The following is a 13,941-nucleotide window of genomic DNA, read 5'->3' as shown; positions in this document are numbered from 1 at the left end:
CTCCACCCTGCCATACCATGCACATCTCCAGCCCTTTACCTTCTGTATCCCCCCATTACTTGTAGTATGTAAGCCCGTTGGAGCAGGACCCTCACCCCTATTGTTTCCATCAGCTGATTACTATGTAACCGCGGTTCTGTAATGTCTGTCCTTCTGTCTTTCTGTATCCCCCGTCTATGTAAGCGCTGCGGGATATGCTGGCGCTATACACATACAGATTCTTATTATTATTGTGATGTGAGGGCAGCCATATTGTTGTAGCTCTGCACCTGCGCCTCCTGACCACTAGAGGGTGCTGTGCATTGCAGTAAGGCCTCCATAACACTGAGGGCTCCCTTTATGATCCCATGGGCCTGATAACCTGGCAGATGCCATTTTCCTGAAGTCCTGGGCCAGGGACACTGATACAAGACAGGGGCATCCCCTGTCATCCGACAGGGTGGGGATCACATGACACCTCCCAGAATCCTCTGCACCAATTGTTACTTCCGTGTTGGGTATTCCCGTTGGCCGGAGTAGAGAGCTGCCCTGGATGACCCCAGAAGGTACAATACCCTGTGATGCCAGTGCGTATTACATGGCGCTGCGTGCGTACTAATACCCGCAGTAATATGTAATAACCGGCTCCTGGATCCCTCGCTGCCTCCCCTATATGTGACCATTATGGGACCACGGGGTGCGGAGGAGCTTGTTGGACCCAGTAATGGTCCCTCTGAACCACTGATGAGGGCCACAGGCCATCATAGACCTTGGGCTTGGCCCCTCCCACGCTGCGCCCCCCAAACCTTTATATATGTAGGGGGTCTCACAAGTGTGGAAATGGGGATCGTGGCAGGGAAACGGAGAAACCTGTCAGTCCGTGTCACCAACATGGTGGCCAGTTTGATTGCCGCCATCTTGGATTCGGCTTTAGTCTTTCCAGTGGGAGGATAGGTGTGTGATATGCCCCCCGCACGTACCCGGGGGCTTCATGCTAACATCATGCCACCCACCGTGTTCAGGTGCCACGTTATTCTCTTCACCCATTCCTGATGACCCCTCAGCAGACCCTGCGCCCGCCACCAGCCTCGCCAGTTCAGTGTTCACATATCGTCTCAGAGGGGACCCTACAGATAGACCGTGGTGGCCACGCCCACTGGACCCCAACCACCAATCCGCTCTTGGGCTAACCTCAGTCTCAGAGTTGGGCTGCTGCACTGTGGTCATGGGGGTCTGGTAATGACAAAGTGCTGCATGCCTCCGACACAAGGACCACCTCCACAACACCTGCGTCAACAGGAGAACAAATAAAGTTGTGTTAAAATGATGCGCAGCGCTGCTTCAGTCGGATATCACAAACCTAGGTGGTCACATGGCCTAAAGGTTCCCCACCTGCCAAGCCGTTGTCGCCTCTACACGGCTGTTTCCACACTTATGAGACCCCCTGTATATTATTTACATACGACATCTTTATTAACATGTCAGCCTCAGACACGGCGGATCCGCTCTAGGACCCCCAATAGTGGAGTCCTCAAATAGACTCTACACGGACTAAAGTGATTAGAGTGCAGTTACCTCCAGTGACCACAGGTGGCGTCTTCTGTGATTGAAGTCATCCACTTTCTATTTTCTTCTCTAGCTGGGCTCAGATCACCATGATGACTTCTTCCGGCCACGCCTTGTCTCTGCACTCTTTCGCTATCGCACCACTATCCTCAATGTATCTCTCAGTACCTCCTTCATAGTAGCAGTGCCGCACCTTAGTATAGCACCCCATTCCTAGTGGTCTGTGAGTCGCATGCCGCGGCCTGTAACGTCCCATCAACAGAGCGCCGGGGGTGAGAACGGAGGGGCAGGACCAAGGACGGGTGAGGATTGGCTGGTTTATTTTAGGGCATGAGTAGCGGTATAAAGAAGGATTGGAGACCCCTTTAGGTGAAGGAGATGGCGCCCACATTGAGCGCCTTCCACCAAAGGTGTCTACAGGCTGGAAGCTTCACAATAAGACAATGAAGCATTGGTGAGTCATGGAGCCCGGGGGGTGAGACCACCACTGATCCTGAGAACAAGGGGCCCGTGTCCCTCTGCTGTCATTGCTCCTCCCAACCGCCATGATGTCACATGGCACAGAGTGCTGACGGAGCACGTGCGGCCGCCACTGCATTCATATCAGTGGGGCTGATGGAGATGCTTGTACTCGCTCCGTCTGGTAGCGGCACCCTGCATGCACAGCCGTTGCTCCAGTCAGTCTCCTTCGGGTGAGCAGGAGGGATGGGCATGGCCCCTGGTCTCAGTGGTGAGAGGAGATGGGGCTGCCCATCAGCTTTACTATGGTGTATGCCAAGTCAATCTGTGTGACACTCTCTGCCAACTCTGAGGTGACGTAGCTTCCAGTTTGTGTCTCATGCATGCCCAAGATGTGCTAAATGTATCTAGAGGTTTGCGCCTCATAACACATTTGGCCCGTGTTCCTTCAGAGGGCGGCTAATTAAGACCGGCGTGTCAAGTACCAGTTCTAATAAATCTGCCCCATAGTTTCCTGAAACAAGCAGCCCCTCACCAGTCGTCGGTCCGCCATCATTTGCCTCTAGTTTTTCTTCCCTCATTATTGGTCCATCCAAAGAGATGTCCGAGGGCTGGTGCTCCGCAGGCCGGTGCTCCGCAGGCCGGTGCTCCGCAGGTTGGTGCTCCGCAGGCCGGTGCTCCGCAGGCCGGTGCTCCGCAGGTTGGTGCTCCGCAGGTTGGTGCTCCGCAGGCCGGTGCTCCGCAGGTTGGTGCTCCGCAGGTTGGTGCTCCGCAGGCCGGTGCTCCGCAGGCCGGTACACCACAGGCCGGCGGTCCACAGCTTGTATTACTGTCAGCTTGGGCTTTATTTCACTGTGTGTCTTCTCTTCTACATCCGCGCTGTACACGACATGTTAGTAGAGTAGAAGCTAATTATCCCAACTAACAGAATACTTTTAAACTTTTTAGCAAACATATTCAGTTGTCTACTTCATGATGGTGACAACTGTGACCAGAATGGAGGTGAGGAGTGAGATGACAGAAGTTATATTAAATATCACCCTGGAGATCATCCACCTGCTAACTGGAGAGGTAAGCCAATCTGAAATCATCTCTAGGGTGGCAGGGATATCACTACGACCCGGTACGGCCCAGGCACAGATGGTGTGTTTAATAACAATGAGACATGATTGGGAAGATACGGTAATGTTCATAGAGGAAGGTGAAATGCAGAGTGATAGAGTAAACTCCACATTAAATGTCACCTGTTTAAACAAGGAAGTAGTCCAGAGCTGCCTTAAAGAGCGTTAAATAGACAAATCCTCTAACGCCCGGGGTTCAAGAGGGACCTGATGCATTATATGGTGCAGTCACTAATAACTTCAGGAGGGCCGGGGAGCCGGGGATTATTCCGATTGCCAGTTTGGAGTCAGGAAGGATTTTTTTTCCCTTAAATGGGGACAATTGGCTGCTACCTTATTGGGTTTTTTTTTGCCTTCCTCTGGATCCACAGTAGGGGGTGATGGGCTGAACTGGATGCATGGATTTCATTTTTTTTTTTTTTAAGCTTAACAAACTGTTACTATGTAGTTATTAGTTTCAATCCCCATACCCAGGACTACACCATAGTGAAGAAGAGGTCTGGAGAGTGTGCGACCTCTAGTAGCTGTCCCAACATCTCAGGGGGATGGAGCGGGGTCCAGCCGCCCATCATGGAGGAGCTTTCATCTCAATCAGTGATCCATGAGAAGAGGAATAATGAGAAGATCTTGGAGCTCACCCACAAGATAATAGAGCTGCTGACGGGAGAGGTGAGACCACCGGCGAGGATGGGGGACGCTATATAGTAACACAAGGGAGAGGTGAGACCACCGGGGAGGATGGGGGACGCTATACAGTAACACAAGGGAGAGGTGAGACCACCGGGGAGGATGGGGGACGTTATACAGTAACACAAGGGAGAGGTGAGACCGCCGGGGAGGATGGGGGACGTTATACAGTAACACAAGGGAGAGGTGAGACCGCCGGGGAGGATGGGGGACGTTATACAGTAACACAAGGGAGAGGTGAGACCGCCGGGGAGGATGGGGGACGTTATACAGTAACACAAGGGAGAGGTGAGACCACCGGGGAGGATGGGGGACGTTATACAGTAACACAAGGGAGAGGTGAGACCGCCGGGGAGGATGGGGGACGTTATATAGTAACACAAGGGAGAGGTGAGACCACCAGGGAGGATGGGGGACGTTATACAGTAACACAAGGGAGAGGTGAGACCGCCGGGGAGGGGGACGTTATACAGTAACACAAGGGAGAGGTGAGACCGCCGGGGAGGGGGACGTTATACAGTAACACAAGGGAGAGGTGAGACCGCCGGGGAGGATGGGGGACGTTATACAGTAACACAAGGAAGAGGTGAGACCGCCAGGGAGGATGGGGGACGTTATACAGTAACAGATGGGAGAGGTGAGACCGCCGGGGAGGATGGGGGACGTTATATAGTAACACAAGGGAGGGGTGAGACCACCAGGGAGGATGGGGGACATTATACAGTAACACAAGGGAGAGGTGAGACCACCGGGGAGGATGGGGGACGTTATACAGTAACACAAGGGAGAGGTGAGACCGCCGGGGAGGAGGGGGGACATTATATAGTAACACAAGGGAGAGGTGAGACCGCCGGGGAGGAGGGGGGACGTTATACAGTAACACAAGGGAGAGGTGAGACCACCAGGGGGGATGGGGGATGTTATATAGTAACACAAGGGAGAGGTGAGACCACCAGGGAGGATGGGGGACGTTATACAGTAACACAAGGGAGAGGTGAGACCGCCGGGGAGGGGGACGTTATACAGTAACACAAGGGAGAGGTGAGACCGCCAGGGAGGATGGGGGACGTTATACAGTAACACAAGGGAGAGGTGAGACCGCCGGGGAGGATGGGGGACGTTATATAGTAACACAAGGGAGAGGTGAGACCGCCGGGGAGGATGGGGGACGTTATATAGTAACACAAGGGGGAGGTGAGACCACCGGGGGGATGGGGGACGTTATATAGTAACACAAGGGAGAGGTGAGACCACCGGGGAGGGGGACGTTATATAGTAACACAAGGGAGAGGTGAGACCACCGGGGAGGGGGATGTTATACAGTAACACAAGGGGGAGGTGAGACCACCGGGGAGGATGGGGGACATTATACAGTAACACAAGGGAGAGGTGAGACCGCCGGGGAGGATGGGGGATGTTATACAGTAACACAAGGGAGAGGTGAGACCACCGGGGAGGATGGGGGACGTTATATAGTAACACAAGGGAGAGGTGAGACCACCAGGGAGGATGGGGGACGTTATATAGTAACACAAGGGAGAGGTGAGACCGCCGGGGGGGATGGGGGACGTTATATAGTAACACAAGGGGTGATGTGGCTGGAGGATGACTCTGTCATTGTCTGTCAGGTCCCCATAAGGTGTCAGGACGTCAGTGTCCACCTCTCCTTGGAGGAGTGGGAGTACCTAGAAGGACACAAGGAGCTCTACAGGGACGTCATGATGGAGGACCACCGGCCCCTCACACCTCCGGGTAAGGGGACGTTATTATCTCTATAGTGCCCACAATATATTCCTGGCCTGACTCTTCAGACGGGAACTGTTATACCGCATCTCTCTAAATATACACTATCTTACCGAAAGTAATTGGAGCCCTGAGCTAGAATGACAAGAAGTGTTGATTTCCATATGTTACTAGTTAGTGGGGCTCCTTTGGCCCTAATGACATTGGCATACTTTCTACTAACGTATGATGCACTTCAGCTGGTATTTCCCTCCAGTCATCCTGCAAATGTTTGGCAATTTCTCACAACAAAGATGGACACTGTTCATATTTCTTGACCCAACATTCCCGTTTGTCGCAAAGATGTTCAGACTGACTCTGTGCGGCCGGTCCAGTCGCAGAACATCCATATCCTCAACGTAAAACAGTGTTGAATCTGTGACCAGGAGCGTTGGCTTGTTGGAAGTATGGTTGGCCATCCCCAGAGTATTGCCACATTGTCAGCAGCTCATCATTGTCTACAATATCAGGGTCCACCTCCGTGTTCATGGATCTTGTCACTACGACCAACGGACTGAGGCCATGCCACGTAACACATCCCCAGACCAGAACAGAACCTCCGACACACTTACCTGTTGGCACAGCACACTGCGGCAGAGGACCTTCCACACTCAGGTACATCTATCTGATTTGAAGATTTGATTTCCATGATTTGTCATTCCATAGAACGTTCTTCCATTGCTCAACTATCCAATGGCGGAGCTCCTTGCACCAACGCATCTTCTTTCAGAGAACTTGCAAGACATTTTCAGGATGAATGAAGGGAAAAGCCAGCTGAAGTGTATGATACTCTCTACTAATGTATCTGATGTCATTAGGGCCACTATCCTACCAAACGTAATCCACACATACGATATGTTGATACCAACTAAATATTACCGTATGTAAATATATACTACATGGTCGGATTGTGTACTGAAGGAGGGTGACCGTCTTACAGTGATAACACTTGGTCTGACGGGTGTCTCAGGTGCAGATACAACAGGGTCATGATGGGGAGCAGCGGACAGACGGAGGGGGTGGACCCGGTGGGCCGCAGGAGGCCTCGTGGACGGTGCACAAGAGTGAACCACATCAACACAATGTCTCACCTCTCAGAACGGCGAGGCACCTCCATCTTTCTGGTCACTGTCCTCCTTCAGACTAGTGCTGTATACGTCACTCCTGGATGTCCGCTGCACACAATGCACGTCGGTGCCGTCTGTAACACTGCAGACCGTCATCTATCATCCTTGCCGGCGCGACGCACAGTAGCTGCAAAAGATACAGCAAAACAGACATGCATCACTTCCATATAATGGCTTCTCCATTGTGTGTGGTGCCACCATGAAGTGCCCAGCCGTTCCAGTACAGACACAGCATTAGCCCCCACAAACCCAGTGCACCATATTACAAGTGTAATGACTAGTCACGTCCATACAGTCTGCCAATGTGTGCATACTAAGTCACTGCAGGCTGGCCTCACATATCTGGCAGCTTTCGATGTTCCGCATCTGTTTCGGGACCTCGTCCCGGCGCCTCCCTCCACATAGTCTGTCATTTTCAGCGCTCTCGGTTCTCCAGCTTCAGACCCCACTGCCCAAGCCCTTTCATTGCCTCTTAATACTGCACTGCTTCCCCCAGCATGGGGACAGCAATCCAGTCACGTTTCTTAAATGGCCACCGCCATGTGATCACAGGCCTTTCTTATGTCTGTTGAATGCTGCGGAGCACACGCTGCTCTCATGTCCTCTCTTATGTCTGCTCGGCCTCTGCTGGGTGCTGCGGAGCACACGCTCCTCTCATGTCCTCTTATGTCTGCTAGGCCTCTGCTAGGTGCTGCGGAGCACACGCTGCTCTCATGTCCTCTCTTATGTCTGCTAGGCCTCTGCTGGGTGCTGTGGAGCACACGCTGCTCTTATGTCTGCTCGGCCTCTGCTGGGTGCTGCGGAGCACACGCTCCTCTCATGCCCTCTCTTATGTCTGCTAGGCCTCTGCTGGGTGCTGTGGAGCTCACGCTGCTCTTATGTCTGCTAGGCCTCTGCTGGGTGCTGCGGAGCACACGCTGCTCTTATGTCTGCTCGGCCTCTGCTGGGTGCTGCGGAGCACACGCTCCTCTCATGTCCTCTCTTATGTCTGCTAGGCCTCTGCTAGGTGCTGCGGAGCACACGCTGCTCTCATGTCCTCTCTTATGTCTACTAGGCCTCTGCTAGGTGCTGTGGAGCACACGCTGCTCTCATGTCCTCTCTTATGTGTGCTAGGCCTCTGCTAGGTGCTGTGGAGCACACGCTGCTCTCATGTCCTCTCTTATGTCTGCTAGGCCTCTGCTGGGTGCTGTGGAGCTCACGCTGCTCTTATGTCTGCTAGGCCTCTGCTGGGTGCTGCGGAGCACACGCTGCTCTTATGTCTGCTCGGCCTCTGCTGGGTGCTGCGGAGCACACGCTCCTCTCATGTCCTCTCTTATGTCTACTAGGCCTCTGCTAGGTACTGTGGAGCACACGCTGCTCTCATGTCCTCTCTTATGTCTGCTAGGCCTCTGCTGGGTGCTGCGGAGCACACGCTGCTCTCATGTCCTCTCTTATGTCTGCTAGGCCTCTGCTGGGTGCTGTGGAGCACACGCTGCTCTTATGTCTGCTAGGCCTCTGCTGGGTGCTGCGGAGCACACGCTCTTCTCATGCCCTCTCTTATGTCTGCTAGGCCTCTGCTGGGTGCTGCGGAGCACACGCTCCTCTCATGTCCTCTCTTATGTCTGCTAGGCCTCTGCTAGGTGCTGCGGAGCACACGCTGCTCTCATGTCCTCTCTTATGTCTGCTAGGCCTCTGCTGGGTGCTGTGGAGCACACGCTGCTCTTATGTCTGCTAGGCCTCTGCTGGGTGCTGCGGAGCACACGCTCCTCTCATGCCCTCTCTTATGTCTGCTAGGCCTCTGCTGGGTGCTGCGGAGCACACGCTGCTCTCATGTCCTCTCTTATGTCTGCTAGGCCTCTGCTGGGTGCTGTGGAGCACACGCTGCTCTTATGTCTGCTAGGCCTCTGCTGGGTGCTGCGGAGCACACGCTCCTCTCATGCCCTCTCTTATGTCTGCTAGACTTCTTACACTGAGACCATACACATTTTCAAGGCAAAAATTAATTTGCTTCTACAGTTGTTGGTTTTGAAACACTAAACTATATTTTAATATATTTGGACAGAAAACGTCTGTTGTTGGTCAATAAACACAATTTCTTGTGATAAACCTGCTTTATTGCACCGTTCTAGTTATAACCGTGAACCCTGCACAAACATGTGTTCAGGCACCTGACAATGGTGGTAGAGGAAAGAAGCCACTCCGTGGCCTCCCCGTACCTTCTGTCTGCTTGGAGGGCAGCCTATAGAATCCTGAATCGGGATATGTAGTCTTGGCACAAAGAATTAAATGGACTGGAATTTAAAAGATAATATAATTTATATCTTACAGGTTGCCTCAGCGAGAACACACCACCACATGAACAGAGGGCTTGGTGCTCCAGCCAATCAGGTCCCTTCGCTTTGAGCCATTCAAGGCATGATTTGAAGAAAACCACAAAGGATGTGACTGTACGCGATGGGAGGAGTTCACAAGACCTCGCTGATTATGGACCCTTGAATGGAGCACAACGTCCATCTACTCATGTTATGAAGGAAGCGTTCTCAAGTCATGGAGGAACCATGACAGATCCCAACATTTATTTATCCATCGATGATGGCAAAGAATGTCCGGCTACACACATTCTAGAGAAACTCGTCTCATGTGATGAAGAAAACCTTAGAGAAGCTGATATTTATATACCCTCCGATCAGTATGTCTCATTTCCTTATATTAAGGAAGAGCCCGATTCATGTGATGAGGATCTCTCGGATGCCAACAGTTACACACCCACAGACCATTTACAATATCCATCTCCTCACATTAAGGAGGAACCAGTCTCATGCGATGAAGACTTCCTGGAACCCAACAATTACACACCCAGAGACCATTTACAATATCCATCTCATATTAAGGAGGAATCGGTCTCATGTGATGAAGATCTCCCGGAACCCAACAGTTACACATATGGTCATCAGTACACTTATATGAAAATGGAAGCAAGCTCTCATACGGGAGGAAACCTCATCCATTGTGACCATCTATCTCCTCATGTTAAAGAGGAACCCATCACATGTGATGTCAGAGAGCTCACCTACTCCGACCGTTATATACCCACAGACTGTATGCAGCAACATCCAACCACTCGTATTAAGGAGGAACCTGTGTCATCAGCTGTAAGAGGCCTCACAGACGCCAAAAGATATCCGACACAATATCTATCTACACATCTTAAAGATGGACCCTTTTCATGTGACCGCAATGTGAAATATCCATTTGCTCAACCAGAGACGGAACGAATCACTAGTCAACTGGGATACCCTAACGAGACTGATCTTCATATGGCTACAGACACTGCAAAAAGTGTTCTCTCTACTTGTGTTAAGGAAGAACCAGCAGATGTAAAGACAGAAGCGGCCTCCCCGCCGGTGAAGGTCATCGTCCTGGCTCACCTAGTGGACATAGATTCCTCTAAAGCCGGTAGCACAAACAACAGACATTATAATTCCCACAACGAGGACTGTGTCGCCAGCACATCAATCCGTTCTAAATATGATATTAAGGAGACGCGGTTGTCCTTCCGAAGTCATTCTAGTGCAGTGAAAACCGCTGAAGCGGCTCAAACATTTGGTGACATTTCCAATCTTACGAAATACTCAAGGGCTCACTCTAGAAAGAAAACCCTCCAATGTTCGGAATGTGGCCAGTACTTTCTAAGGAAGATCCATCTTGAGGCCCACGTAAAAATCCACGCAAAACGGAAGTGTCTTCAATGTTCAAATTGCGGCAATTATTTTTGGGACGTTGTTCAGCTATCGGATAGGAAAAAAGATCCTGAAGAAACAAAGTATCAATGTCATTATTGTAGGAAACATCTGAACAATCAACCAAATCTGCTTCCTCAGGAGAAAAATCAGAAAGCAGAGAAACCATTCCAGTGCTCCGAATGCGGCAAATGCTTCAGCATCTACTATCAGCTCTTCGTTCATAAAAAGAAGCACATGGAAGACTCCAAGTCCTAGAACTCCCGAAAGAACTGCCCCCACATGGATGTCCAAGTCACGTCCAAGCAGGACACTCCATGAGTTTGAGGGGAACTAAACTTTCAGCAATATTTAAACATGTCATCAGTTTTGATCGGTGGGTGCTTAAACCCCCACTGATGCCTTAAAGAGGGATTCCAATCTCTGCTTTTCATAGCCAAGATGGGAAACTGCTGCTGTTCTGGTTGGACCCCCCGCCAGAGCCTGCAGACAGAGCTAAGCATTTCACTTGAGCGCTGTTTCTGTAGCTCTCCTTGAAGTAAATGGGAGTTATGGAAACGACGTAGCACAACTATGCACTTCAACGAGAGCTATGTAAACCGCGCTCGGCTCTTATCCAACAGGTAGTCGGGGCACAGCGCAAGGTTTTCCATCTCCGTTATGAAAAGTCGAGACAGGAAGACTCCGTTAAATGCTCTCAGCCGCGCCCGCACCCTTTGGCTGTGATTGACCAGCGGTGTATAGACTCGTACATCTTCTATTGATCCTGTACACCGTGCCGAGGAGTGGCCAGAAGAGCCAGTTGGTCACAACGCTCAGATAAGTGCTTCTACCCCTTTGTTTTAGTGATCGTGGGGGTTTCATTAATCGATCAGCTGAGCCCTCACTGATCAAAACTTCTGACATGTCCACATGGGATGTCAAAATGTTCTGAAAAATGTAGGTACATTTTGAAGGTACCTTTAGACTATCCACAGGGTCGCTGATACGTATCTGATTGCTTGGTGACCACTGCCAGAACCCCACAATCACTGCAGAAGGCAGCTGAGCACCCGAGACTTTGAATGGAGCGGCACCACGCAGGCTGAACCAGTGAGGAGGGGGCTCTATGTCCCAGATGTAGGGATCGTGGTTCCCAGTGGTAGGCCCCCAACAGTCACATATCACCTATCCTGTGGACAACTCCTCATTGTCCATTGTGAGAACCCCCTGCTGAAGGCCGTGAACATCGTTAACTTGGAAAAGTTAGTGATCACATTGAGTTAGGGAAAAAACCAGCTGCTCTAAGTTTCAGGCTGCAATCTTTATTCATTCCTTTTCGGACTCCCAATATACAGTTTGCAATCTGCTCCTAGTTTTGGTCTTTTCTCATATTAGCATGTCCCCCCAGTGCTTCATATGGGAGGTGACCTCTGTGTGTGCCGGGTGCTGCCGTCAGTCGGCTCCCATGTATGAGCGGAGCTTCATTCCTGCGGCCCATCAGGCATCTCTTCTTGCTTCAGCCGGATGATACTGAGGAGTGTGTGATTTAGTTATTTTTTTCTCCCCTCTCTCAAACTGTATCTGCTGTTTCAATTGGGGTCCTCACAGAAATCAGCAATGGAGGCTCTGAGCGGAGCCTCTGACGCCGCTGTGAACGCAGTCTTACGTGTATCTCGGCCAACTTCCAGGGGATCGACTGACCATCAAATGTGTATGGGAAGGGGAGGGAGGGGGGGGGGGGGAAGAAGAATTGGGCAGTTGTGTTTCAACATGCCCAGTCTCTCTCCAAATGCAAACTTGGCGGAGTTTGTAAGTAAGAAGAGGTGAAGAGCTGTTGGCTGGACAGCTGTCTGCGGCGCCAGCCCAACACTTGGGGCCGTTCACATGGCCGTATCTTCAGGTTGTGTGTTTGGATTCCATGTGGCCACTTAGCCTATGCGGCTGTTAAAGGGAGCGATTTCTTACATGGGCCAACAATCCGCATGAAGGGATCGCTGATGTCTTATTGTCATCCGTGAGAACAGGCGAGAAGAGGGCATGCAATGTGCTGGGGCCCCGGAGAGCGGGCCGAATACAGATATGTAAATCTGTCAGGAAGAGACAACTGCCCAATCTAGGAGCCGGATTGTTGAATCTGTCAGAGCTTCCAGGACCGACGGCCGCGTGAAGGAGTTGAGCACTACATGTAACGTATAGATTGTGGACCCCCCGTAGTATACTATAGATGTATCCATAGGCCCTTAATGCACTCGCTGAGCCCAGCTGGGTACTGCCGGTCTCGTGTCGGGCTACACTGCAGAGTGCGCTTACACATACAGAGGGCCGCGGCAGGAAATGTGTCCTAGGCCGTAGCATGGGAGCTCACGGAGGACTGACGCCACTGGCTGCTGCACCCGCCCCCCCCAATAACCGGAGTCACTGCTGCAGTTTTGAGTCAAGTTGCGGCTTTTCAAATGCACAGCACCATCTATTTGTTGCAGAAACCCCCCTGCAGATCTCATTCATGTCCGTGTGCTGCGTGAAGCCCTACCACTAGATCCCTCACACAATCATGTGGATTTTAGTGTGGATTCTTCCTTCCACGCCCCGCAGCAGCACAATCCAATGAAATGTTTAATTAAGACTATTTAGGAAAAAAATGCACAATAAAAAGATCCGTGCCTATAAACCATTCGAATGGTCGGAGCGCGAGTAACATGTCATATAATGAAGATGGAACAATCCCTCTGCAGCGCCACCTATGGGATAGCCGCATTCCTGCAAATCAATGTCCGACCCATTAGATAGGTCTTTATAACAATGCCTGGAAGTCGTCCACAAGCCGGATGTTAGAGTACTAGTAGTGGGCACAGGTACGCACGGCACGGGACTCCCTGACCCTTACCCACGCCAATGCCCCTTCCTGGAGGTAGCCCCAAAGGTGGACAGGTCCAGGCCGCCAATAGTGACCCTACGCTGCCTAGTGGCAGGACAGGCAGGAACCGCCGTACCTATGCAGATGACAACTTACTAGTACTGACAGGCTAGGCAGGTAGAGTAAACCAACACGACAGGAAAGCACAGGGCAAAGGCAGAGCTGGATGGAGACAAGGTAACCTCCACTGGAGCAGGACCGAAGTCAGACACACAGGGAACGGAACCAATAACTGGCAACTGCTGTCAGCAGCTGCCAGACTACATTCAGGAGTATCCGCCTAATCAAGCCGGCTGCCTGGAGCTTCCCAGTCAGCCACTATAACTCATGGAGGTAGAGCACACACGCCTCTCATAGCAGGCACACGTGTGCCACACGCTGCGCCCGCCGACCCGAAAGTGGACACAACACCATCCCAGAACGCCGTGGCAAACCGCGCCACTGCCACCCGTGGTCCCTGACTGGCCTCATGGTGACACCGGAGCCCATCTACAGACGGCCGCTTTGGGGTGTTTGCCCCTCATCATTGTGCAGTGGGTTCCTGGCTTGGCTGGTGGGAGGCCCGTGACGAGGCTCAGGAGGGGTATCATCACTCCTCAACCTCC

The 13,941-nt window shown here is 51.7% G+C and overlaps 1 protein-coding gene across 1 annotated transcript; it reads left to right on the top strand.

Moving 5' to 3' along the window:
- Positions 1-459: 459 nt before the first annotated feature.
- Positions 460-11,789, top strand: LOC136588324 (oocyte zinc finger protein XlCOF7.1-like). Its single transcript, XM_066587445.1, has 5 exons — positions 460-545; positions 2,953-3,075; positions 3,600-3,794; positions 5,441-5,564; positions 9,029-11,789. The coding sequence occupies exons 2-5, from the start codon at positions 2,977-2,979 to the stop codon at positions 10,696-10,698; spliced, it is 2,088 nt and encodes a 695-aa protein (XP_066443542.1). The 5' UTR covers positions 460-545; positions 2,953-2,976; the 3' UTR covers positions 10,699-11,789.
- The last annotated feature ends 2,152 nt before the right edge of the window (positions 11,790-13,941 follow it).

This window comes from Eleutherodactylus coqui, chromosome 13, assembly GCF_035609145.1.
Source record: "Eleutherodactylus coqui strain aEleCoq1 chromosome 13, aEleCoq1.hap1, whole genome shotgun sequence".
In the NCBI taxonomy this organism is placed as follows: Eukaryota; Metazoa; Chordata; class Amphibia; order Anura; family Eleutherodactylidae; genus Eleutherodactylus; species Eleutherodactylus coqui.
The sequence above is the reverse complement of the archived record's forward strand: the minus strand, read 5'-3'. Positions and strand labels throughout refer to the sequence as shown.

Bases quoted from the DNA above. Each gene is read 5' to 3' on its own strand.
- LOC136588324 (XM_066587445.1), top strand. From the start codon at position 2,977: ATGATGGTGACAACTGTGACCAGAATGGAGGTGAGGAGTGAGATGACA. The intron at 3,795-5,440 runs GTGAGACCACCG...ATTGTCTGTCAG, and splicing joins TAGAGCTGCTGACGGGAGAG to GTCCCCATAAGGTGTCAGGA. The intron at 5,565-9,028 runs GTAAGGGGACGT...TATATCTTACAG, and splicing joins CCGGCCCCTCACACCTCCGG to GTTGCCTCAGCGAGAACACA.